The 26,480-nt window shown below is 49.3% G+C and overlaps 2 protein-coding genes and 1 pseudogene across 6 annotated transcripts; 1 reads left to right on the top strand and 2 right to left on the bottom strand.

Moving 5' to 3' along the window:
- Positions 1-1,251: 1,251 nt before the first annotated feature.
- Positions 1,252-13,698, bottom strand: MED29 (mediator complex subunit 29). 3 transcript variants are annotated; one of them, XM_023760595.1, is made up of 5 exons: positions 13,426-13,677; positions 12,839-12,897; positions 12,465-12,573; positions 3,665-3,754; positions 1,252-2,888 (listed from the first exon to the last, which is right to left on the bottom strand). In XM_023760595.1, the coding sequence occupies exons 1-5, from the start codon at positions 13,639-13,641 to the stop codon at positions 1,950-1,952; spliced, it is 1,413 nt and encodes a 470-aa protein (XP_023616363.1). In that variant the 5' UTR covers positions 13,642-13,677; the 3' UTR covers positions 1,252-1,949. The 3 variants fall into 3 exon arrangements, with proteins under 3 accessions (XP_023616363.1, XP_023616364.1, XP_006096766.1); XM_023760596.1 differs by having other exon boundaries at positions 12,465-12,549; XM_006096704.3 differs by lacking the exons at positions 1,252-2,888; positions 3,665-3,754 and adding an exon at positions 9,727-10,041 and having other exon boundaries at positions 12,465-12,549; positions 13,426-13,698.
- Positions 13,699-13,931: 233 nt separating this feature from the next.
- Positions 13,932-26,328, top strand: PAF1 (PAF1 homolog, Paf1/RNA polymerase II complex component). 3 transcript variants are annotated; one of them, XM_006096700.3, is made up of 15 exons: positions 13,932-14,213; positions 14,528-14,557; positions 20,007-20,021; positions 22,632-22,724; positions 23,047-23,168; positions 23,249-23,315; positions 23,407-23,508; positions 23,595-23,700; positions 23,796-23,864; positions 23,950-24,053; positions 24,139-24,255; positions 24,338-24,466; positions 25,397-25,502; positions 25,610-25,700; positions 25,779-26,327. In XM_006096700.3, the coding sequence occupies exons 1-15, from the start codon at positions 14,167-14,169 to the stop codon at positions 26,192-26,194; spliced, it is 1,614 nt and encodes a 537-aa protein (XP_006096762.1). In that variant the 5' UTR covers positions 13,932-14,166; the 3' UTR covers positions 26,195-26,327. The 3 variants fall into 3 exon arrangements, with proteins under 3 accessions (XP_006096762.1, XP_006096763.1, XP_014318109.1); XM_006096701.3 differs by lacking the exon at positions 20,007-20,021 and having other exon boundaries at positions 13,933-14,213; positions 25,779-26,328; XM_014462623.2 differs by lacking the exons at positions 14,528-14,557; positions 20,007-20,021 and having other exon boundaries at positions 14,080-14,213.
- LOC102422604 lies at positions 20,007-20,831 on the bottom strand (annotated as a pseudogene).
- Positions 26,329-26,480: the final 152 nt, after the last annotated feature.

The raw sequence follows: 26,480 nt of genomic DNA, 5'->3' as shown, positions 1-26,480 counted from the left end.
CCAAAATGTGTCCGCGTAAGAAACGTCCAAACCTGGAAGAATTTTTAAAAAATATTTTTTATTACTGATAGTGTTACACGTATCTCCCTTTCACCCTCCTGTCGCCCTTCCCAGGCCCTCCCCTGCCCTGCCCCCAGGGCTTCCCGCTACGGCCCGGTCCAGGGCTGTGCTTGAAAGTATATAAATCTCCGGTTTATCTCTTCTCCTCCCCCAACCCCGCCCGGAGGTCTGTCAGGCTGGTCCGTGCCTCCAGGCTCCGGGTCTTATTTTGTTGGTCAATTGAATTGACTCAATTCACTTTGTTCTTTAGATTCCACAAATAAGTGAGATCATGTGATATTTGGCTTTCTCAGTTTGGCTTCTTTCACTTAACCTGTAAGAATTCTTATGAGTTTATTTGAGTCAAACTGACGACAATTGCTGGGAAGGAAAATCTCACTGAGAAAATGCTCCAGAGAACAGCAGATTTGAATCTTAGACATTACAATCAAAGGAGGGGTAGGTGGGTGGGAGCGGCCGGGAGAGGTCATTGGGGGAAAAGGAGACAGATGTCATACTTTAAACAATAAGGAACTTAAATTAAAAAAAAAAAAAGGAGGCCCTAGCCAGTGTGGCTCAGTGGACAGAGCGTAGGCCTCTCCAGATTTCAGACCATCCTATGTGGTTTCTGGGTCTCTGAGTTTGTAAGGTTTGCATGCAGGCCTCCCCTGAGCTGTGGCCCCTCGTCATCCACAGCTGTGATTCCAGGGCCCTGAGATTTAACGCTGCCTCCCACGAGATGGCGAGATTCTGAGTCCCCCAGCCCCTTAGGTCCTGGAAAGCTGGGTGACGGACCCCCAGACGTCAGTGCCCCCCGCCCCGCCCGCCCCCGCCGGCTCTCCGGCACATTCCGTTCTCCCAGCGCAGCCCCGCCCCGCCCTCCCTACTCCGCCAGCCCGGACGGAAACACCCCATCTCCACCCGCCCCGGGCTGAAGTCGGTCGAAGAGCCGGACCAGACGGGAGCGCCAGCGTCCCCCACGCCCTGGGAACTGGCTCTCCCGGTTTCTATCTGGTGACCTCACCTGGCCCCGCCCTCTCAGGTGAACTGCTGGTCCAGGTGACATCACTTCCTGCCAGGTAAGAGGGGAGGGCAGTTCTGCTCAGGAAAGGTTTGGAGCAACTATGGATGGATTCTCCCGGATTCAAAAAAGGGCCACACCATCCTCCCCACTCCTCACTGCCTCTAGACCGGAGAAAAGCCAGGACTGGATTTTACACACAGATGACTTTTATTTAAAAATTCCAAAAAACACAAAAATAAACTTTAACAATATATATTACTTAATATATTATAGCATACTTATAATAATAATTATTCCATCATTTCCAACATTACAAAAAAGAGGAAGAAAAATATAAGGGAAGCAGACGACCCAATATATATAAATACTATAAAATCTATTAGAATAAATAAAGTCGTCATAAATAAAGGGCCCAATGGCTGGGGAGAGGGGATTGGCAATGACTTTGGCTACTTGCTTTCGGAGGGAAATTTGAGCACCAGGATTGACCCTCAAGGGGAAGGCTCCAGTCACCACCAGTCACACCAGAACCTCAGGGGTCTAGGAAAAATCGAGAGGGGCAGTAGGGGCCTATTATTCACAGCATTGGGAAGGGGAGCGGTGGTGTGGAGAGGGTTCACTGCCACCCTCAAATTTGCTACATATTAAAAAAAAAAAAAAGACTCCAGAATACACTCCTTCCTCCGACACCAGGAACACTGAGCTTGCCCACTGGGGACCTGCCCCAGAACAGGGTCAGGGGAGTAGGTTAATGCATTTGGAAGGCAGTGAGGCCACTTGATTGAGTTCCCCATATCCCCACAGCCCCAGGGCTTCTGTGGAGACCATAGCACAAGAGAAATGGCCCCCCTTGAGATACAGCTGATCTGTACTGGGCAGGCACTTGTCACTCAGACACTGAGATTCGATTGAAGATGGGGAGTCGCCGAGGGGCTACAGGCTGGGGTGGTCCAAAAACTCCAGCCTCGAAGACGGGTGAGTCAGACCCTCCCAGGCTGCTGCCGCTGCTGGCATAATCATCGGGATCAGATCCCAGGGAATGTGCAGAGGGGCTCCGAGCCAGGCCACCTACAGGTCCCCAAACGCTGCCAGGGGTGGCCCTTCGGCAGGAGGGACAACAGGCTGGTGTGGGATCCCTTAGGGCCACAGGAGTCCCAGGGGCAGCAGAGAAGGCAGAGGGTGAAAGTGGAAGGTCCCCAGGTGGTGGTGGTGGGGAGCTGGAGGGCGAGAAGGAGCATGAGGACAAGGAAGGGCCTGCCAGGCCTGCTGGTGGCGGCGAGGATCTTCTGCCAGAGGGCAGGCCTGAGAAGCTGATGCTCTGTCGCAGCATATGGGGGTGGCCAGGGGAGGCCAGGTCTTCACTGGGGTTGTGGATGAAGTGGCAGCGTGAGCCGTAGGGGCAGCGGCCCTGGAGGTAGAACTTCTGGCAGAGTTCTGTCTTGTACTTGGGGTGGCGACTGGCTTGGCGCAACTCGCCCAGGCCATGGGCAAACTGGCACTTAGCCCCATAGCGGCAGCGCCCGCTCTCTGAGAAGGTTCGACATAGCTCAGTCTTGTATCTGGATGAGGTGGTGAGGGTGGAAGTAGGTGAGGGAGACAGCTCAGTGCCTGGGCGGGGAGCCAGGGGTGCGAAGCCTGGGGGTGGGGGCACCCAGCCACAGCTTCGACCCTCTACCAGGCTGGTAGAACGGCCAGGCAGGCGGGCAGCGACCCCAGCGGAACTGGAGTCTGATGAGCTGGGGCTCCAGAGTCCAGAGGCCCAGCCTGGGCTGGACTCAGTATCTCCTTGGTTGGATAGCAGATCAGGGCTCAGCAACAGGAGGCTCTGTGGGAACAGGGATCTGTTATAACACCGAAAATGCAAGTGGCGCCCCTCCCCAGCTGCAGGGCACCTCAGAGCTTGCCAGTCCAGTTTGTGGGTTGCTGGCCTGAGCCCCACCCGCCCGCAGAAACCCATGGGTTAGAGATTGTGGGGATCCCAAATTGGAAGTTCTGAGTTTTTTCGGGACAGAAGCCCATCTCGAGGGGCCCAGGAATCCCGGCTCCCCACTCAGGGCACACCACTGTCCACCAATTTTGAGCCTCTGGGTCTCTCGGGATTTGACCCCAGCGCTTCGTGTTCTCCAGTTTCACAACTGGCGGGGCGGCAAAGTTAACCCAGGAGTGCGATCTCTTCGGTTTTGGAATCCCAGAGTTCTCTTGGTTCATAAATCGCCTTTTTCACCCCAAGATTCCAGCCCCTGAAACGTCTCCGCATAAAACCGCACCCTCAGCAACTACTGGGGGGAAGCCAGGTGTGGGGCCATTTCCGCCTCCAGACAGCCCTAGTTTGAGAAAACTCCTCCAGCTTTCCATCTCCTAGGGACGCCCTATCCAGGTTTGGGCCGAGACCCGAAAGTCGCAGGCTCCATTTTTCACCTCCAGGGAACCACACTGGGAAGGGAGGCAGGACCCCGGGCCCGAGCGGGCGGCGCTAAGGAGCTCCAGTTTGAGTAGAGAGCCAGGGGTGCCGGCCGGAGTTGGCGATGCCACAGAGCCCTAGTTTGAGAAGGGAGTCCGTTGGGCACGGGGACCCCAGGGTGCCGGTCGGCGGGGACTCACCTCGTAGAGGGCGCTGAGATCCATGGCGACGCAGAAGGGTGATCTGCGGGAAACCCGGGAGAACGTGCGAGCGCCGGGGCCAAGCTGCCGCTGGGTGGAGGAGTCGGCGATTTTATAGAAAAAGGGGCGGGGCCGGCGCTGGTGGGCGGGGCCAGGAGGGGCGCTTCCCGGACGCGCACCCCCCAGCGCAGCGCAGCCCGCCCGGCCCGGGACTGGTTCCCTTCCGCCCCGCCCCCGGCCGGGACGCGCGGGACCTGGGCCCACCAGCGGCCGCGACCCTGCGAGGAGTGCGTGGGATGGGGGTGTCGGCCCCTTTTCAAGGCTGGAGACTGAGGCTCCGGGAAGGGAACTGGGACGGAGGTGGGGGCAGGGCTCCAGGGGAAATCGACGAGGGGAGAGGCCGAGGCAGTGGGCGTGCGCGTGGGAGAAAGACTGACGCCGGCGGCGGGGAGAAGCGCGGAGAGAGCCAGAGACCCAGAAATGGAGAGACGCAAAGAGAAACACACAGATACACAGCAGAGGGAGGGAGGGACACACACAGGGAGGTATACGAAGAGAAGGAAAAAACAGGGTAAGGAGAGGTGGGGACACAGGCAGAAAAGACGTGAAGAGACAGTCCCAGGGACAAATTCAGAGCGAAAAGCTAGAGGGGAAGTCAAATAAATAAAAAGAGGGAGGAAATAAAACAAATAACCCACAAGACAAAAATATGCAGGAGCAAAACAGAAGAGACCAAAGGCCTGGCAGAGAATTCTCTTGGGAGACCGACCCGCCTGCCTTGGTTTCGCCCTCAAACAGCCCAGATCCGCAGACCTCGGCCCTCCGCACCCTCACTCGCGAGGGGTGGGGACCCCGGTATCTGGCAAGACTGGAAAGGGCCTCCCTTCCCAATTCCAGAGCCGCTGTAGCCTCGCGGCCTCCCGCAGATAGGGCACTTCTGATGGCCTTCTCTGGGCTAGATGCCGTCATATGAAAGTGCTTTTAAGTTCGTTAACTCAAGGAGGGGTTATTGTGTTCATTTTACACACGAGGAAACCCAGGAATAGAGGTCAAGTTACTCTCCTTCTACTTAGTAAATGGCAGCAGCCTAATACCAGGGCAATAAATCATGTTAAGAGTTTGCTTTCTGGGAAAACCCAAGATTGGAAATCTCAATCTTTTATTATGGTGGAGGGTTACCTTGATTAAAAGCTGTTTTGAGATGGAAGAAATGGGTCATCCACAACTGATGGTCCTGGGACTTAGAGAGAGGCGTGCCTTGAGGGAATTCTAAACTTGCCGGAACCTTTCCCACATTCTCAAGTGGTTTATTGTCAAAGGGTTGCCCTGCGCGAGAACTTTGTGATCTGGGAAGAAAACTCTTCTTAAGGGAGTCTTGGTGAGCTGGCTGCCCTGCGTGAAAATCGGGGGCAGAAATCATTGCCACGGAGTGGTTACAATGGTGCAAAGTTCACTAGTGCAGGCTGACTGCTGGCTTGTGTGGAGGTGGGAGATTCGGTCAAGCACGCCGACCTGCCTCGTCGGACAGAGTTCAGGGGAATCCCTGGTGCGGCGCCTTCTGGGGCGACAGACGGGCCTTCCCGGCCGGTCCCGTGAGCTGGGCCGCTTCGGGCGGCTCCGCACGGTTGCAGCCTCCCGTGACTCACTCGCAAGGGGCGGGGGGAGGGGGCTTCCTGGAAGCCGTGACGCCCGGTTCCTCTGTAACCAGGGCTTCAGTCGCCTGTAAACAGAGGCTCGAGGACAACGGGAAAAGGTTGAAAGGGGAGGTGTCTGGCACCCGCCCCCGGGCCAGGCTCCAGACCCCTCGGCCGCTAGTAGGACGAAGGCGCGGGAAGCCGGGGTGGGGGACACCCTGGGGTCTTCGGAGCGATCCTGGGGGAAGGATTCCAGTGTCGATTCCCAGGAGCCTGGGACCTTTCCCAGCCTGAGTCAGGCTGACCCCCTCCCCTCGTCCCTGTGCTGAGTCAACCACAACCTGGACGCTGGGACAGGGCAGCTCTCCTAGAGGCTGGAGGGGGCGGGGGCCTTGGCACCAGCAAGGACGGGCCACCTACCGCAACCGGCGGGCGGGCCGAGAAGCCCGGGCTCCGGCCACTCCTTGCCCAGATCTAGGGGTCCGGTGTCCCAGCCCCCTCCACTCTCAGACCCGGGACAGCCGGCCCCTCGCCCAGTCCTTCGTCAGACCCGAGTCCGAGCCCCCAGCCCCTTTCCTCGGACTTGGCAGCCCGGCTCCTATCCCCTCTCCAACTTGGCCCGGGCCTGAGGCGGAAGTTCAGGGCAGGACTCCTCCCCACTCCCCGCGTAGCCAGCGGGAAAATCCGGGGCCCCGCCAGCGGCCGGGAATCCCCTCTGGAATGACGGTGGGGAGGGGGATGGCCGGGTACCCCGCGGGCACCCGGGGCAGGTCTTAGGCCGGCAGAAGGGGGAAAGGGGCGGAAACCAGAGAGGCTAAAAATACAGCGAGCACTTCCGGCCTAGGGGGAGGGGAGTGGAGAGTAGTTTCCAGAAAAACAAGCGGGGACGGGAAACGCGGGGGTGTGAGAGCCTGCGAGAGTGCGCGGGCGAGCGGGGCCCTGCGCCGGAGGCACGTGCGGGTCCCGGCCGGGTGTGCGCCCGGCCGGACTGGGCGTGAGCAGGAGCGGTGGGCTGTGTGCACATGCGTGGGGCCACCGGGGCGTGTGTATCGGTCGCTGTGTGAAGTGTGGGCGCTGCAGGTGTGAAGATGTGCACCTGGTTTGCCTGGGTTTGTGAGACCGGGGTGCCTGCGGTCCATTTTACTGTGTGAGGCCTGTGTCTTCCAATCCCACTTGACATGCCTGTGAATAAATGTGTGAAACCGCCTGGACCTGTGTGATTGATTCTACCATGTTACTTTAACCATCTTGAGTATGTACTCAACTCTAACTGCCTTTGAGGCGGCATTCATGACAGTGTGACTTACCCATCGCACACCTATGTATAGCTCTGACCCACTGTGGGATCTGGAGTGACTAAGTGTAACTCCTTGAGGGAGCCCAGTGGGGGTATGACTGCCCTCTTGTACGATAAAGATCTGTGCACACACTTCAAAGTTGAGTGTGTATCTGTGAGATTAAAATCTGTTTATTTTCAAGTATCTGTGAGATTACAGGCAGTTGTAGCTGTGTGCAAGGTTCCTGCAGCTCAGTGTGTGTAGTGAATGTTATGTGTCTGTGTCCTTATTTGGGGGGTGTTGCTGAGGACATGAGGCCACTATCTGGATCCGGTTCCTCTGTGGCCAGTCACAAGGCAGTGAAACTGGTGAACTTTGGTTCCTGACGTCTAGAAGCAACATGATGATGGGGCGGACAGCTGGCGCACACCCCACTCCATTTCGCTGATCCTGGTGGCCTCTGTGGACCAACCAGACACACAGGCACACACACATTGCCACCTGGGAAACTATCTATCTCTCCCCAGCCAAGGCTGCTTTTGATAGTGTTGATTGTGGGCAGGGCTGAGTCAGCCTGTCATGGGCAAAGTCTGTGATGGGGTGAGAGATAGCAGATTAAGTGGTGGTTAGAGGGTTGTTTATATATTTTACATGGTTGAATTGTTCCTTTAGTCTGTGGGCTTGTGCTAAGACCATGAGTACACCATGATTGTAGGATGGCGGGTTATGCTGTTCCCTGCTGGGTGGGGTGAGATAAGTCCCTATGTCCCCTGACTGTACAATCTCCTTCTGGGTTGAATAATCCAGTGAAGATCTAAACCAAGGTCCTCCATATCCTGTCTTGGCTTCTATTCCAGCTCCTTCACTATGGTCCAGGCCTCCACATTATTCCATAAACACTGTCACATTCCTGCCTCGGGGCCTTGCACTTGCCATTCCATGCCCTCTTCCTGGAATGCTGTTTCCCTCAATGCCCTTATTTTCATAACTTATTCTCTCTCCTTCAAGTCAATCTTGTCAGTGAGGCCTTCATATCCTCTGTCAAAGATTTAAAAAAAAATATTGCTATCTACTTAACAACTAATAAATACATGGGACATCTATTTACAGACCATAATAATGAATACCTATAAACCACTACCCAACCTAAGCTCTCAAACTTTCTCAATAAAGTAATTCTTCACATGCAAGTCTTGCATGTGTTATTTATTCCTACTCCCCACCCCACTTCCCCCAATCAAAAGTCTCTCTACTTTTGATCCCAGTTTTCTGCTTTATTTTTCTTCTTGGAACTTCTATTTGACATACTGCTGACCCATGAACTGGGCAGGTCCACTCACATGTGGATTTTTTTCAATAAATACTGTATTTTTCATTCCTTATGATTTTCTTAGTAAGTTTCTGGTGCTGACTCCACCTCACAGGACAGTTGTGCATGTCCCCTGAATGTGTGTGCTGTGACCTACATCTCCCACTAATATACATCATGTACCCCAGGCTGGGAGCCAGGGGGCTCTTTGGGGTAAAGAGTGCATTTCTGGCTGTACAGATAATTGCATCATGTTAGGTGGGAAGATGACTTTGTTCTTGTATTTAATTAGAGATTAACTATGGTTAATTAGATGTGTATGGGTGCCAAATCGACAAGGACTAGATTATGATGGTCAGTTTTACATGTCAACTTGGCTAGGCTACAGTCCCCTGTTATTCAATCAAACCGTAATCTAGATGATGCTGTGAATTTTGTACATGTGATTAAAGTTTATAATCAGTTCACTTTAAGTAAAGGAAATACCCTAGATGACCTGGGGAGTTGATTCAGTCAAATAAATGGGCAGAAATGTGGCTTCCCTGAGGAAGAAATTCTACCTGTGGACAGCAGCTTCAGCTAGTGACCCAGAGATCTGCTGCCCTTCCCGTGGGCCTGTCCTACTTGCCCCATACCCACACCCACACGGCTGGCCATTTCCAAGGACTCCAGTGTGGGGACTTGGGCTTTGGGTAAATCATGGGTCTCCATGTTCCTGGGCTTTCCGTGCAGATGCGGGGTCCAGAACAAGAGGCCTCTGGGCAGGAACATGGGAATCAGGGCACAGAAGATATTGGGTGGGGCAGTTCCCCAACCAGGCTGAGTCACTGGAGCCTTTCACACCCCTCCAACTAGGCCTGGGCTGGCAGCTACACCCTACACTTGCCTAGGCCTGAAGGCCATGGCTGAGCTCTCCAAAGCTTGCTCTCAGAGAAGTGGGGAGCCTGGTAGGGCACTCCCTCCTTGAAGCCCCCTCCCCAAGGCCTGCTTCCCAGAGCTGGGGCCCAGGCAAGGCACCTGGGTTCTTCCCCAGGACAGATGATTCACCCCTTCTGAGGCCCTTTCACTTCTGCTTTGGGCCTAAAAATATGGTGACCCAGGCATCCAGCTGGGCCAAGGCTTCACCACAGATTGCACAATGCCCCCAGTTTAAGTGATGCTGACGCAGGCCCTGGGTACGGGTGGGGGCCTGAGTTGCTCCCCAACCAGGCATGCTGAGGTCAGGGCTTGGACCCCATTACTTCCCCTTTCCTGGGCCAAGGATACTGGGGGCTGGGCTGACATGGGAGGTGCCTGGGATCCCTTGGCTTGGCTGTTAGCTAGCTCCTGGAAATGAAGCTCCCTCCCCTCGCCTTTGGTATCCCAGAGGTTCTGGCTCCCAGAATCTGGTCTCCTTCAGAGACACAGAGTTCCAGTGAGGAGTTGGGGGCAGAGGCCAGCAAAGGGGGACTGAAAGATGGTCAGCGATAGGGAGACACGGAACCACAGAGGCAGAGAGACAGACATATGGACAAAAAGGCTGAATGAGAGAGATAATAGATACATGCAGCAGAGACACACAAGGGAACAGCTAGAAAAAGGAGCACAGAGACCACACCCATACTGGGACAGAGTCAAGTAAGGACAGAGGGACAGGGGCCCAGTTAGGGTTTCAAACTCAGGGCAGATAATGGAAGCATCCCAGGAAGAGGTTTTCCACAGGCACAGTCCAAAGTCCACACTCCCTAGGGAGAGCAGGCCACCCACAGAGTGGCTCCCCACCCCCTCTTCCCCGTGGCCTCTGCTGCCCCCTGCTGGCTGCCACCCAAGAACTCAGGTGGGAAGAAAAGTCAGAGACAAAGCTGCTTTGAGGTCACTCTTCATTCCTTCCCTGTCCCTCTCCCCCACAAGTTGCTCACTCGCAGCCCTGCCAGCTCACAAGGCACCCCCAGAGCCAGTAGGTGGTGCAGAAGTCTTCCCAGTAACCTTGTTGGCACAGTCTAGCAGAGCGGTGTGAATGTCCTTGGCACAGGCAATCTGGGCTTTGATGACTGCCAGGTACTGAGGATAGGGTAGGCTGTCGGGCTGTACTGCATCTGGCTTGGTTGCTGTGGGCACCAGCGTGGGAGAGTGCTTGGCACTGTCGCAACTCTGTGATAGGCACTCATGTGCCAGGCGCTGTGGACAGGCAGGCAAGGTGCAGCATCAGCCTCATTCTGGGTACTCCCAACCCTGCCCCAAGAACCAGCCTGGGGTAGCATGCAGGCTTCTGAACTCCTATGTACTTGCTCTATCCAAGCCTTAAATGCAGCATTTTGCATGGCCCACCTCCTCCTCTCATTCTTATGCCCTCTTGGGGCTATCTCATCCCCACACACTACTCAGAACCCACCTCTGCACTGATGATAGTACATGTATGTCCCCAGCCTCTCCTGAAATTCCAGAGCTCTGACGCTCTCTCCGCAACCCCAAACTGCTCCTCTTCCTGGGTCCCTGTCTAACTAATGACCCAACCACTCCAACTAGAGCCCTGGGCTGCATCCTCGAGGCTCCTCCTCTCACAACCCATCAGTTCCATGGCTGTACAGAAACCTGAGTCGCTCATTTGCCCTTCGCCAGAGCCTTGCCCATTAAATCCTGCCATGGCTGTCTCCTTGAAATCCCAGCCTCCACCCTTGGCCCTTTTAACCCATCCCTCATTTGGGAGCCAGAGGAATATTCTTTAAAATGCAATGGATCATGTTCTGAGAGGTTGCAGGTTTGATTCCCGGTCAGGACACATGCCCAGGTTGCGGGCTCGATCCCCAGGAAGGTGCATGCAGAAGGCAGCTGATCAATGTTTCTCTCTCTCTCCCTTCCTCTTTCTCTAAAGAGAAATAAAAACATAAAATAAGCCCTCGCTGGTTTGGCTCATGGATAGAGCATCGGCATGTGGACTAAAGGGTCCCAGGTTCGATTCCGACAAAGGGCACATGCACAGGTTGCAGGCACGATCCCCAGTAGGGGGCGTGCAGGAGGCAGCCAATCAATGATTCTCTCTCATCATTGATGTTTCTGTCTCTCCCTCTCTGAAATCAATTAAAAATAAATAAATAAATAAACCCAAAAATATAAAATAAAATGCCTTAGCCAGTTTGGCTCAGTGGACAGTGTTCACCTGAGGACTGAAGGGTCCCAGGTTTGATTCCCGGTCAAGGGCATGTGCCTCTGTTGCAGGCTCAATCCCTGGTCGGGTGTGTGCGGGAGGCAAACAATCGATGTGTCCCTCTCACATAGATTTCTCTCTGTCTCTCCCCCTCCCATCTACTCTCTCTAAAAATCAATGAAAAAAAAATCCTTGGGAGAGGATTAAAGAAAACAACAAAAAGCAATGGGTCCATGTTCTTCCAAGCTTGAAACCCTGGATGGCTTCCCAGCACCCTTAGGGCTGTTTTCAAAATTCAACAACATTGGAGCAACCTCCCCTTCCTTCCCTCAGGCCATATATATATATTTTTAAAATCTTTATTATTGAAAGTATTACATAGGTCCTCCTTTTTCCCCCATTAACCTCTTCCAACCTGCCCCCATTCCCCGGCTGCCTCCTACCCCCTGGGCCATATTTTGCTTTCTTTTCTCCTAAACTCTAAGGGTCCCCATGAGCCTTGCTACTGGGGGTGCAGTGGGCTTTAAAGCCTCTCCTTTTGCCTCTTAACTTTCCTTTCTGAGTCTAGGCATCCCAGTCTAGGTTTATTCCCATTGCTATGATCTTGCCTCTTTTATCCTAATAAATCTTACCACTAGCACTTAAAAAAAAAAAAATCAACAAACCCCAATGCCAAATACACCTCAGTCAGACTGTATTTCATGACATTCCTAAAGCAGAAGCTGTTCCTTTTGGTTGGAATACCTTTCTACCACTACCAGTCTTCTCAAACTCTGACTTTAAAATCTAATTCAAAATAATGATGACGATGATACTACAAAAACAATGATGACAACATGATACTACAGGAAACATTTGTCATGTGTCTAGTACATGCATGAACTTGCTGAGTTTCTCCTGAAAATCCATTTTCCTAGGGAGGAACCCATGGGTCAGAAGTAGAGGTTGGAGGTCCATCTGATTTCAGATGCTGTGCTCTTTGCTACTTGCCCTCTTCTCAATTCCTGCCCCTCTTCAATTTTTGTTACTGCCTCGCCTCTAATCTGCTCTCTACCAACAGCCTTCCCTGAGCCACTCTCTCCCTGGCACCACCCCAGGCAGGGTTAGATGCCTTTTCTGGGCTTCCACAGCCTCCTGAGCTTCCCTGATTTTAATTCTGACCTCTCTAACCGTGTCCCCAACCCCATCTGAGCCCTGAACTCTGAAACCTAGGCTTCTCCCATCACAACTCTTAGTGCTCTGAGCCATCATTATTTGGGGACGTATGTCACTGCACTGAACTGGAAGCTCTGTCAGGGCTAAGATCAGGGCAACACCGGGTGCCCAACATCAGCTGAAGCACAGGTTTGGCTCACAGCAGGTGCTCACTGTATGTTGTGTTGACTGACTAAGAATTCCTGAAGACCCAGGGATTGAGTTAGGGTTGTGGTCACCCCGTGTCTAGGAAGCCGCTTACCAGGCAGAGTTCCAGCTGGTCACAGAGTGCGTAGAATTCCTCCAGACACTTGTCAAAGCGCTGTATGGGTCCGTCACTGCTTTTTCTATAGCCCGGGAAAAGAAGGAGACTGAGGGATGATTTTCAGTCTCTGGGACATGAGTGTCTACGCAATCAAGTATCCATCAGGAAATCAGGTAAAGGCACAGGTTCCCAGAGGCAGGCACTAGGGGATTGGCAGTAGTAGCAGAGGCAGAAAGAGCAAGGCCAGGAGCTAGGGAACCGGGCTTGAAAATAGGAGGAAAGGCGGGGGGGGGGGGGCGGGGCTTGGGGAATGAGTTTCTAAGAATGGGGTGGACATGGATGGAGATCCTGGGAAACGGGAATACACTTACTGTCCGTTGTCTATGTTAGTGTTCTGAATCAAGTTCTGGGCTGCAACTTTCATCAAAGTCTAGTTTTAAAAAAAAAGATGCGGGAGATGGAGAAAGAGAAGGGGACACTCCTCAGACCCAATCTCAGGCCTCCTCTTCACTTGCCACTTCTCCTCCTGTAACTTCACTTTGCCACTTCTCCTCCTGTAACTCCAGAGTAACTTCCGTTTCCATTTCTATAGCTTTAAATAAACACCTGTATTTTCCCCAGCGGCCCGCTGTCATCTGGGGTTCTCGTCAATGACCTCCCGACATACCTTAGGGTCCCCCCTCATCCACCAATCACAATCAGAATCTCTCTGTACAAGCCGTCAATTCCTCAGGCCTTAACGACCAGAGCCCGGCGTCTCCTTTAAACTCCCTCCCACTCGAGTTCTGGCCAATCCCAGGCTCAACACTCGCATTGCTCCCACGAAGACCAAGTCTCACCCCTTTTCCCTTGCCTAACGCTCCTTCTGCTCGCTGCTTCCCTAAGCAGCACCCCCGTCTGCCTCCTTTGAGTCAGAGAACCAAACCCCGCTAGCGTCTAGCAGCTCTCGGCGGATCACCTGCAGACTCTCCTTCAGCTGTGGGATGAGCATCTTATACCGCTGCACAGGGTCGAAGTCTTGTTGCTGTTGCTGCAAAAGCCCGCTCTGGGCGGACCCCACCAGTTGTGTAGGTGGTTGCGGTTGTTGCTGGGTACCCAGGCCACCAGCTGAACCTGGACCCGACACACCAGCAGCGGAAGAAGCCGCTGGAACCTGCGGCTGAGACGCAGCCATTTCCCCCACTTAGCGCGCCGGAAGTGCGTCATAAGTGCGTCTTCAGGTTTCTTTTTAGCGTATTCCGCTCCAGGCCCGGTTTGCTAGTTAGCGCCACTCAAACAATTCAGCCAATGGGAGGAAAGAAGGCGCTTCCAAGACTTGATTCCCAAATCCTACGTCCCTTACTAAAGATACCTATTCACCAATCACAAAAGCCTCTTCTCTCGCTCCGCCCCTTTCCCAGCTGCTGACCAATCCGGGTGTGGGTTTAACCCGGACTCTATTTCCCAGAAGACTTCGCGGCTCTGTCCGTGCCCATTCTCCTGGCGGCGGTTGGTGGGTCCGCAGCTGAGAGTCGGCGGCTGCGCGTTTACCTGTCTCCCCTGGAACTCCTCGCACTGGCCCACCTCATCCCGACGCTGGCCTCACGGACCGGGGCGCCGGCCCGAGCGCTGCCTCGGATTAGGTGTCGGTCGAAGTCGGCACGCCCCAGCTTGTCTCCCCGCGGCTCGGCCAGGTCCGGACTGCTGTCGCCTCGTCGCCATGGCGCCCACCATCCAGACCCAGGCACAGCGGGAAGATGGCCACAGGTAAACGCTTCACCTTTTAGCTTTATTGTCTGTCCAGGTTTCGGCGAGGCGGGGGGTCGGGCTCAGAGTCTACTTCTAGCGTCGCTAGCCCCCCAGGTCTGTCCGTGACGTCACGGAGCACTCAGAAGAGAGGGGTTTCTTTAGGGATGGGGTGTTGTCCCTTTCCCCCCCCAATGGAGTTCGAGAATTAAACTCTTGGAGATTTTATTCAGAAAGGCAATCCTCTTTTAAAAACTTGGAGATGCCCCCTTCACTCCTGTCAATTTCGTCTTCTCCTTCTTTCTACCAATGTCTCTCTCTCTCTTACCCACCAGGCCCAATTCCCATCGGACTCTGCCTGAGAGGTGAGCCCCATTCTGTTTTCCTAAGAGGGGTGGGCCAATGGGGGGTGGGAAACAGGTGGGCAGCAAGGGCCAGTTTCCACACCCAATGTATCAGCGGTTTTTATTTTTTTATTCCCAAACCCCCATCCTCCTCACCTTTGGCAACCATTAGCTTCTTCTCTATATCTATGGGTCTGTTTCTATTTTGTTTCGTTTATTCATTTGTTTTGTGTGGGGTTTTTTAGTGGAATCATGTGGCATTTGTTTCTCTATTTCATTTAGCATAATACCGTCTGGATACACCCCTGTTGTCCCAAATGGCAAATTTTTATTCTTTTTTATTGTTGAATAATATTTCAATATATATATTGAATCTTCTTTATCCAGTCATCTATTGATGGACATCTAGGTTGCTTCTGTATCTCAGCTATTACTAGTAATGCTGCAGTGAATGTAGGGTTTAATGTTTTGAGGAATCTTCGTATTGTTTTCCATAGTGGCCGTGCTAATTTACAATCCCACCAACAGTGTATGAGAATTCCCCTTTCTCCACATCCTCACCAGCATTTATTTGTTCATTCTTACAGGTGGTGACAATCATTGTGGTTTTAATTTGTATTTCCCTGATGATGTTGAGCATCTTTTCATATGTCTGTTGGCCATCTGTTCGTCCTCTTTGGAGAATGTCTATTCAGGTCCTCTCCCTATTTATAAATGGACTAGTGGCCCGGTGCATGAAATTCGTGCACAGAGGAGAGGGTTCCCTCAGCCCAGCCTGCACCCTCTCCGATTGGGGATCCCTTGGAGGATGGCCGACTGCCCGATTCCTGTGGGATTGGGCCTAAACCGGCAGTTGGACATCCCTCTCGCAATCTGGGACCGCTGGCTCCTAACCGCTCACTTGCCTGACTGCCTGATTGCCCCTAACTGCCTCTGCCTGCCTGCCCCAACCCCTCTGCCTGCCTGCCTGATTGCCCCTAACCTCTCTGCCTGCCTGTCTGATCGCCCCCAACTGCCCTCCCCTGCCAACCTGATCTCGCCCCCAATGGCCTTCCCCTGCCAACCTGATCTCGCCTGCCCCCAACTGCCCTCTCCTGCCGGCCTGATCTCGCCCCCAATGGCCCTCCACTGCTGGCCTGATCTCGCCTCTCAACTGCCTTCCCTTGCCGGCCTGATCACCCCCAACTGCCCTCTCCTGTAGGCCTGATCTCGCCCCCAACTGCCCTCCTCTGCTGGCCGATTTGGTTCTAATTGGTCGGTTCCTATGCCAGTCAGTGTCAAAAGCTCCGCCTCCTAGGCAGCCATTGGCTCCTCACAGTTCACCCACATTTGGTTCTGATTGATCGGTTTCTATGCCAGTCAGCGTCTCTGGGCCTATCAGCAGGGCCTGATCAGAGAGGCGGGGCTGATCAGCAGCCTGGGTGGAGGCCTGGAGAGAAATGGAGGCGCGGCTGCTGGCAACCGCAGGGAGAGAGAGAGGCAAGTGCTGATCAACAGCTGCCACAACGGCTATGGATCAGACCCTGCTTTTCTCTTCAGGACTCTCACCGGGCCTGATTCACAGCCCCCTCAGCAGTCAGTGCTGGGTCACCATGCCTGCAGCCACAGCAGTCAGTGCTGGGTCGCCATGGCAACCCAGTGCTGAGGGACCCAGGGTTTTTATATATTAGGATTGTTTTTGTGTGTGTGTTCGTGGGTTTTGTTTTGATAAGTTGTATGAGTTCCTGATATATTTTGGATATTAACCCATTATTGGATATATCATTTGTGAAAGTCGTCTCTCAGTAGGTTGTATTTTCATTTTGTAGATGGTTTCTTTTGCTGTGCAAAACCTTTTTAGTTTGATGTAGTCCCATTTGTTTATTTGTATTTATTTATATTTTAAATTTATTATTATTTTTCAATATATTTTATTGATTTTAGAGAGGAAGGGAGAGGGAGGTAGAAACATCAATGAGAGGGAATCATTGATTGGCTGCCTCCTGCACACCCCCTACTGGGGATTGAGCCTGCAACCTGGGCATGTGCCCTTGACCGGAATTGAACCTGGAACCCTTCAGTCTGCAGGCTCTATCCACTGAGCCAAACCAGCTAGAACTATGTTTTGGCTTTTTAAAATATATTTTTATTGATTTCAGAAGGAAGGGAGAGAGAGAGAAAACCGTCAAATGATGATAATCATTGATCGGCAGCCCCCTGCACACCTCCCATTTGGGGACTAAACTTACAACCCAGGCATGCGCCCTGACAGGGAATGGAACCTCGACCTCCTGGTTCATAGGTCGGCACCCAACCACTGAGAACACTGGCTGGGCGATCTATGTTGTTTTATTCTAGTACCATACTGTTTTGATTATTGTAGCTTTATACCATAGCTTATCAGGGAGTATGGAACCATCTTCCACTTTGTTCTTTTTCAAAATTTCTTTGGCTATTTGGAGTCTTTTGTGGTTCCATAGAAATTTTAGGATTCGTTATAGTTCTGAGACGAATGCCATTGGTGTTTTAATAGGGATAACATGGACTCTGTAATTTGCTTTAGGTAGTAAGGACATTTTAACAATGTTAATCCTTCCAATCCATGAGCAAGGTATGTCTTCCATTTATTCACATTTTCAACTTATTTCTTCAGTGTCTTACAGTTTTCTGAGTACAGGTCTTTTATGCCTTTGGTTAAATTTATTCCTAGGCGTTTTATGCTTTTTGATGCAATTGTAAATGGGTTTTTCTTAATTTCTCCTTATCATTCGTTATTGCTATGTAGAAATGCCACAGATTTCTGTATATTGAGTCTGTATATCCTACAACTTTACTGAATTCATTTATTCTAATTTCTTTTTGGTGGGATTATTTAGGGTTTTTTATATGTTGTATGTCATCTGCAAATAATGAGAGTTTTACTTCTTCCTTTCTGATTTGGATGCCTTTTTTTTTTCTTTTTCTTGTCTGATTGCTGTGGCTAGGATTTCCAATACTACGTTGAACAGAAGTGGTGATAATGAGCGTCCTTGTCTTTTTTCTGATCTTAGAGGAAAAGCTTTCAGCTTTTCACCATTGAGTATATTAGCTGTGGGTTTGGCATATATAAGCCTTTATTATGTTATGTCCCTTCCATAAGCACTTTGTAGAGAGTTTTTATCATAAAATGATGCTTAATTTTTAAAAATAATGTTTTTATTGATTTTAGAGAGAGAGGAAGGGAGGAGGATGGAAACATCAATGAGAGAGAAACATTTATTGGCCGCCTCCTGCACACCCCTGTCTGATTGCTGTGGCTAGGATTTATTATATATCCTTGTCTCCTTTGGTGTAGATTAGCCCACAACCTGGGCACATGCCTTCACCGGGAATTGAACTGGTGACCTCTTGGTTCATGGATCGATGCTCAACCACTGATCCACACCGGCCAGGCAAAATGATGCTTAATTTTATCAAACACTTTCTCTGCATTTATCCTTTTTTTTTTTTTTAACTTGATGTGTCAAATTGATTTACTGATATTGAACCATCTTTGCATCACTGGGATAAATCCCACTTGGTCATGGTGTATAACCCTTTTAATGTTTTGTTGAGTCCAGTTTGCTAATATTTTGTTGAGAATTTTTGCATCTCTGTTCATCAAGAATATTAGCTAGTAATTTTCTTTTTTTGTTGTTAATCCTCACCCAAGGATATTTTTCCACTGATTTTTAGGGAGAGTGGAAGAGAGAGGGAAAGAGAGAAACATGGATGTGAGAGAAACACATCTATTGATTGTCTCCTGCACAAGCCCACAACTGAGATATGTGCCCTTGACTGGAATTGAACCTGGGACCCTTTGGTCTGCAGGCCGACGCTCTATCCACTGAGCCAAACCGGCTAGGGCTCTTTTTTTTTTTTTTTTTTTTTACTTTTTTTTACTTTTTATAAGAGTTTATTTGAGCCAAGCTAACATGCAGGAGAGCAAGATCTCAAATGCTCCCTTTTTTGTAATGTCTTTGGTTTCAGTATTAAGGTAATGCTGTCTTTGTAGAATGAATTTGGAAGTGTTCCTTCCTTTTCAATTTTTGGAGATAGTTTAAGGATTGATGTTAACTCTTTGAATGTTTGGTGGAATTCACCTATGAAGCCATTTGGTCCTGGACTTTTATTTGTTGAGAGTTTTTTTTATTACTACTTCAATTTCATTGCCAGTAATTGCTCTGTTTAGATTTTCTATTTCAATCTGGTTCAGTCTAAGGAGGTTATTTCTAGAAATTTATCCATTTCTTCTAGATTGTCAAATTTGTTAGCCTATAATTGTATTTTTTGAGTGACTCTGTTTATCTGTGGTGTTGGCTGTACCTTCTCTTTCATTTATGATTTTATTTGGGCCTTCTTTACTAAAGGTTTGTTAATTTTGTTTATCTTTTCAAGGAATCAGCTTTTAGTCTAATTGATGTTTTTTACTGTTTTTAAAATTTCTATTTATTTCCATTCTGATCTTAACTATTTCCTTCCTTCGATTTACTTTGGGTTTTATTTGTTCTTTTCTAGTTTCTTTAGGTATAGAGTTAGATTGTTTATTTGGATTTTCCTTTTTAAAAGATTTTTAAGAATTGACTTTTAAAAAAATATATTTTTTATTGATTTCAGAGAGCAAGGGAGAGGGAGATAGAGATAGAAACATCAATGATGAGAGAGAATCATTGATTGGCTGCCTTCTGCACACACCCCTATTAGAGATCCAGCCTGCAACCCAGGCATGTGCCCTTGACCAGAATAGAACCCAGGACCCTTCAGTGTGCAGGCCAATGCTCTATACACGGAGCCAAAATGGCTAGGGCAAGAATTTATTTTTAGAGAGAGAGAGAAACATAGATGTGAGAGCGAAACATCGATTGGCTGCTTCCTGTATGCCTGCTGCTGGGACATGTGCCCTGACTGGGAATTGAACCAGCAACCCTTTGGTGCCCAGGATGACATCCAACCAAGTGAGCCATATTGGCCAGGGCTATTGGGATTTTTCTCATTTCTTGAGGTAGGCTTGTATAACTATGAGCTTCCTTCTTACAGCTGCTCTTACTGCATCCAATAAATCTTGAAAAGTTGTTTTCTTTCAACATATTATGTTGTTTAGTCTCCATGTATTTTTTTTCCTAGTTTTCTTCCCGTAGTTGATTACTAGTTTGATGATATTGAGGTTAGAAAAGATGCTTGATAATGATTTCAATCTTTTTGAATTTGAGGCTTGTTTTGTGGTCCTAGTCTGAAGGGTGTGCCATGTGCATTTAAAAAATGTGCATTCTGCAGCTTTTGGGATGAAATGTTCTATAAATGTCCATTAAGTCCATCTGGTCTAATGTGACAGTTAAGGCCATTATTTCCCTATTAATTTTGTGTCTCAATGAACTTATCCATTGATGTGAATGGGGTATTAAAGTTACCTACTATATTTTATTACTGTGGATTTCTCCCTTTATGTCCATTAATATTTGCTTTATATATTTAGGTGCTCCTATGTTGGGTATGTAGATATTTACAATTGCTTTATTCTCTTCTTGGATTTACCCTCTGTAATTATGTAGTGTGCTTGTTTGTCTTTACATTTTTTGTTTTAAAGTCTGTTTTGTCTGATATGGTTATTGCTACTCCAGTTTTTAAATTTTATTTTTTGCCATTTGAAAACAATAATTTATTGCTTTATCTGCCCTCCTGCTATATAATGAAATTTTCAGTTCATTTCTGAAAAATAAATTGGCCAATAAATTCATTTTGTTCTGCTTCTACTTTACACAAGGCTTCATATTCAACCCGATACCTTTCAAGCTGCATTTTCTTTTCTGCTATTAGTCCTTGGAATTGCTGCTGTTGGGCTTCTCTCTGCTTTGCTATAGATTTGAGCAAATTCTGAGCACCAAAGGCCTTCATCATCTCCTTTTGTGCTTCTTTTGCAAGTTGGTCAACAAGCTCAAGTAAACCACCAACTACTAGTATTTTCTGAAATGGGCCAATTTTGTCCACAAAGCCCTTCCTTGAGCTCTATGGTCTGGGTAACCTCTGGTTCCAATACCCGCAGCTTGTTTAGTTCATCAAAGTGTAGCCCTGCTTCACCCAGGATGTCCTTGGCCATAGCTTCCGACCCTGCAGCAGTGGCAAACAGCCCAGGCTGAAGTTGGCAGGTAGTTTTTCTCTGGTCCGCGGCAGCGGTACCTGGCTCACCAGTCTCAGCTGCTGCCATGGCTACAGCAGTTTATTTTTATTAAAAATTTATAGCCTGGCTGATGTGGCTCAGTGGATTAAGCGTCATCCAATTCCCAGTCAGGGCACATGACTCGGTTGCAGGCCCAATCCCCAGTAGGGGACGTGCAGGAGGCAACTGATTGATGTTCTCTCTCATAGATGTTTCTATCTCTTCCTCTCCCTTCCTCTCTATCTACAAATAAATAAAAACATATTTTAAAAAAACATTTATTTTATATTTACTGATTTTTAGAGAGAAACATTGATTTGTTGTTCCACTTATTTATGTATTCATTGGTTGATGTGTCCTGACTGGGGATTGAATCTGCAACCTTGGCATATCAGAACAGTGCTCTAACCAATTGAACTACCTGGCCAGGGATCCAGCTTTCCTTTTGCTTCTATTTATATGGGGTATCTTTTTTCCATCCTTTCACTTTCAGCTGGTATATGCCTTTTTTTCTTTAATATATGTTTTTTTATTTCAAAGAGGGAGAGGGAGAGAGTTACAAATATCAATGATGAAAAAGAATCATTGATCTACTGGGGATCGAGCCTGAAACCCGGGCATGTGCCCCGAATGGGAATCTAACCATGACCTCCTGGTTCATAGGTCAACATGCAACCATTGAACCACACTGGCTGGGCCGGTATATGTATTTTTTAAAAAATGTTTTTTTATTGATTTTAGGGAGAGGGAGAGATAGAAACATCAATGAGAGAGAACATCGATTGCCTGCCTCCTGCATGCCCCCTACGGGGGGATTGGGTCTGCAACCCAGGCATGTGCCCTGACTGGAATTGAACCCGTGTCCTCTTGGTGCATGGGTCAACGCTCAACCACTGAGCCACACTGGCCAGGCATCAGTCTGTATATGTCTTTCAATTTGAAGTGAGTCTCTTGTAAGCAACATGTAGCTGTGTCATGTTTTTGTTTCTTTTTTGCTGCTACTGCCACCACTACCCTTGTTGGGTCATTTTTTTTTAACTTATTGTCTAAAGTTTTACATATGTCTCCTTTTTCCCTGATTGACACCCCCACTCCCCCAGCCATTCCCACCCTGGGCAAGCCCCCACCGCCCCACGTCTGTATCCATTGGTTATGCTAATATGCATGCATACAAGTCCTTCGGTTGCTCTCTAACACCCCCCCCCCCCCACCCATTGTCTCTGGATCTCTTCTTTTTTTTTTTTTTAAATATATTTTATTGATTTTTTACAGAGGAAGGGAGAGGGATAGAGAGTTAGAAACACAGATGAGAGAGAAACATCGATCAGCTGCCTCCTGCACACCTACTGGGGATTTGCCCACAACCAAGGTACATGCCCTTGACCGGAATCGAACCCGGGACCTTTTAGTCTTCAGGCCGACACTCTATCCACTGAGCCAAACCGATTATGGCTGGATCTATTCTTGCTCATCAAATTAGGGTCATGTTTTTTTAATCCATTAAGCCATCCTATCTCTTTTTATTGGAGTACTTAATCCATTTACATTTAAAGTAATTATTGGCAAGTATGCACTTACTGCCATTTTGTTCATTTTTTTTTTTTTTTGGTCATTTTTATAGCTCTCCTTTGTTCCTTCTTGTGGTTTGCTGGCTTTCTTTAGTATTTTGTTTGGGTTCCTTCTCTTCTTTGTATAACTTTTGTAGGTTTTGTATAGCTTTTGAGGTTTATGGCTATCACTAGCAGTTTATTTTAAGCTAATAGGCATTTAAATTCAAATATATTCTATAAGGATTACATTTTTACACCCCCTCCACATTTTATGTTATTGATGTTGTTTTAGGTCTTTTTTGTGTTGTCTCCTCTCTACTTACTGTAGTTTGAGTTTGATACTTTTTCTTTTGACCTTCATAGTAGCTTTTTAAAGGAGCTGTTCTATTCCTAGATCTGGAGTGGTCTGCCGAGTCAAGTACTGCAATAGCCTCCCTGACATCCCCTTCGACCCCAAGTTTATTACCTACCCTTTCGACCAGAACAGGTGAGACTTAAGATTGGGAATGGGAAACAACTCAGAGTATGAGCTCCTTGCAGGCAAGGACTGCTTCTCTTGTTGATTGTTCTCTCTTCTGGGCCTAGAACAGTACCCTGCACATACTACAGTAGTAGGTGCCTGATAAATATTTGGTAATGAGCAAGCAGTGTCCAAGTCTCTTTCCATTGGAGAGCAAGTGTTCAGACTTGGACATGGGGGAACACTCCGCTCTTGAGTTCCTCCCTGTAGAAGTTTAGCCTCTGTGAAGCAGGGATTTGAGGGGTAAAGCTGAGTCAGGAAACCATAATGGGCATGTTTCCCTATCCAGGTTTGTTCAGTACAAAGCAACTTCCTTGGAAAAACAGCACAAACATGACCTCCTGACTGAGCCAGACCTGGGGGTCACCATTGACCTCATCAACCCTGACACCTACCGCATTGACCCCAATGGTATGTAGGGAGGCAGGGAGGACCTGCTTTAGACTAGCAAAGGCCAGGCCTGGACCTCCATCATGGTTTCTCTCCTCTAGTACTCTTAGATCCAGCTGATGAGAAGCTTCTGGAAGAAGAGATTCAGGCCCCCACTAGCTCCAAGAGGTGAGCGGGTAGGATGCTGAGTGGGGACTGGGGACTGGCTCCAATGGAAGGAGGGTGGTGAGGTCCTGAAGTGTCTGATCCTCCACCTTAGGTCTCAGCAGCATGCAAAGGTGGTGCCATGGATGCGGAAGACAGAGTATATCTCCACTGAGTTCAACCGTTACGGCATCTCCAATGAGAAGCCTGAGGTGAAGTAAGTTGTGGTAGGTAGGGAGGGAAGGTAGAAATTTCAGGTGTGTCCAGTGGTCCCTAAAGGCCTTTCTTTCTCTTCACCCTTAGGATTGGGGTTTCTGTAAAACAGCAGTTCACTGAGGAAGAAATTTACAAAGATAGGGATAGCCAGATAACAGCCATTGAGAAGACTTTTGAGGATGCCCAGAAGTCGGTAACTGAGGGACTAAGATGGGGAGGCAGAAAAAGAGGTGGCTTCAAAGCTCTTCATCCTCCTCCTCCTCACCACCCTGTTTTTGTCCCTACCAGATCTCCCAGCATTACAGCAAGCCCCGAGTGACACCGGTGGAGGTCATGCCCGTCTTCCCAGACTTTAAGGTCAGATTTGATACAGGAGGCAGAGCGAGATAGCCTGTCATCTCTGCACGTCTCACTTCTAACTCCAGTGTCCTCTGTCCAACAGATGTGGATTAATCCATGTGCTCAGGTAATCTTTGACTCAGACCCAGCCCCCAAGGACACGAGTGGTGCAGCTGCATTGGAGATGATGTCTCAAGCCATGATCAGGTAAGTGTCCCTGTTGCCAACCTTGGCCTATTTCTCATTGCCCTTTGTCCTCATTTATCACAGCTCTTCCTCTTCCCCCAACCAGGGGCATGATGGATGAGGAAGGAAACCAGTTTGTGGCCTACTTCCTGCCTGTGGAAGAGACATTGAAGAAACGAAAGCGGGACCAGGAAGAGGAAATGGACTATGCACCGGATGATGTGTGCGTGGGTTGGGGATTGAGAAGTGTGTCTTTCTCCCTCAAAGGGAAGAAATGGGGCTAACCCTGTCCCCCTTATCCTCAGATATGACTACAAGATTGCTCGGGAATACAACTGGAATGTGAAGAACAAAGCTAGCAAGGGTTATGAGGAAAACTACTTCTTCATCTTCCGAGAGGGTGATGGAGTTTACTACAATGAGTTGGAGACCAGGTACTCAGCGCATATACCTCAGATTTCTACCTCAGAGTAGCCTGGGCCCATGCTTCAGGGTCAAGACCCTAGGATATGCCACCTTAGAGGTCATTTGTACCTAAGGATTTGTCACATGCATTTGTAAGCGACTAGCAGAAGCCTGCTCATGCATGTGGGCTAGATCTGTTTCTAACACAGTAACCCACTAGAGATATTTAGACCTTTTATGCAGGGTAGACAGCCAAATTTCCTGATATTAAGAGACTTCATGTGAAAGTAAACATAGCTAAAGTATGGGATTATACATAAAATTAGCATATTTAAAATGAAATCCTGGATACCCAAGTTAAAAAATATGACCCCAAAACTTTTCCCTGATGGCTAAAAGTTTATTTTTGGCTGGGGCCTTTGGTATAAGGGTTGGGAAAAAGTGTGACCTTGAATTTTAAGTAGAGATTACAAATTCTGATCCTGTAAGCCAACGAGGAAATGTGAAAGAAGGCACAATGGGCTGGTGGGGTCTGGGTGACCTAGAGCTCTTGGCACTCTCCATGGGGCACCACAACCCAGCTCAGCAAAAGATTCCAACCCATTGCTGGTCTGTGGTGGAAGGCTAAGAGGCCTGTGTAACGGGGCCATAGATTCATATTTTCCCTAAACCAGAGATCTAGGTTCTATGTTTTTAAGTGTTGGTAACTAACTCACATTAAAGTCCTATACACACACTTTATAAAGTGCAGGGCAATCAAATTGGTATCTTGGGAGCAATAACCCTTCCCCTCCTCTGCCCCCAAACCAGAGTTTAGTTTCCCTTATTAAATCTGTATTTATTCTTATCTGTTCTGGGCTAAGCATTGGTGAGGAATTGAAGAACCAAGTTGAACCACACCCCTCACTGGGGTTTTTAACTGCATCTTCCTCACCCCTTTCCCAACTTGCCCACTGCAGGGTCCGCCTAAGTAAGCGCAGGGCCAAGGCTGGGGTTCAGTCGGGTACCAATGCCCTGCTTGTGGTCAAACACCGGGACATGAATGAGAAGGAATTAGAAGCCCAGGTAACAAGTACCACTGTTTCAGGGCACCCATGGGGAGGGTGGTGGTGGGTAAAGAGGGAAACAAAAGCCTGACAGAATACTTTCCCTCCCCTCCTGCTGCTTCCCAGGAGGCACGGAAGGCCCAGCTGGAGAACCATGAACCCGAGGAAGAGGAGGAAGAGGAAATGGAGACAGAAGAGAAAGAAGCTGGGGGCTCAGGTAAAGCTGCATAAGCTAATCCCTGGAAACCCTGGGAGGGTGGGAAACTGGGTCTCACTTCTTTCTGTTCCCTCACAGATGAGGAGCAAGAGAAGGACAGCAGCAGTGAGAAAGAAGGCAGTGAGGATGAGCGCTCAGGCAGTGAGAGTGAGCGGGAAGAGGGTGACAGGGATGAAGCAAGTGACAAGAGTGGTAGCGGCGAGGAGAGCAGTGAGGATGAGGCCCGAGCTGCCCGGGACAAAGAGGAGATCTTCGGCAGTGATGCGGATTCAGAGGACGCCGACTCTGATGACGAAGACAGAGGACGGGCCCATGGCAGTGACAATGATTCAGAGAGTGGCAGCGATGGAGGTGACCACCGGAGCCCCAGTCCCAGCCGCAGCCCCAGTGGCAGCGCCAGTCCCTTCCCCAGTGGCAGTGAGCACTCAGCCCAGGAGGATGGCAGCGAAGCCCCAGCTTCTGATTCCAGCGAAGCAGACAGTGACAGTGACTGAGTCCTTTCAGGGCTGGCGCAGACATGATTATTATGTGCAGGAAGGCACTTTTCTGTGGTGTATTTGTGAGCCTTTCACTGTTTCCCTTCCCTCCTCCAACCCTTTGCTGTTAATAAAACCAGTTTCTCCCCTTCCCAGTCCTTACGGTCTCCTTCTGTCTACATCGCCCCCCTTGCACTCCATCACCTTCTCCATCCCTACACCCGGTACTCAGTGGCCTCAGCTTAACAGCATAGAAGCAAAGGCCACAGGTTTTCAAGGAAATGTAGCATAACAAAGATCAGAA

Source organism: Myotis lucifugus, unplaced genomic scaffold (genome assembly GCF_000147115.1).
Source record: "Myotis lucifugus unplaced genomic scaffold, Myoluc2.0 scaffold_185, whole genome shotgun sequence".
In the NCBI taxonomy this organism is placed as follows: Eukaryota; Metazoa; Chordata; class Mammalia; order Chiroptera; family Vespertilionidae; genus Myotis; species Myotis lucifugus.
This window is presented reverse-complemented; position numbering and strand designations above follow the sequence as displayed.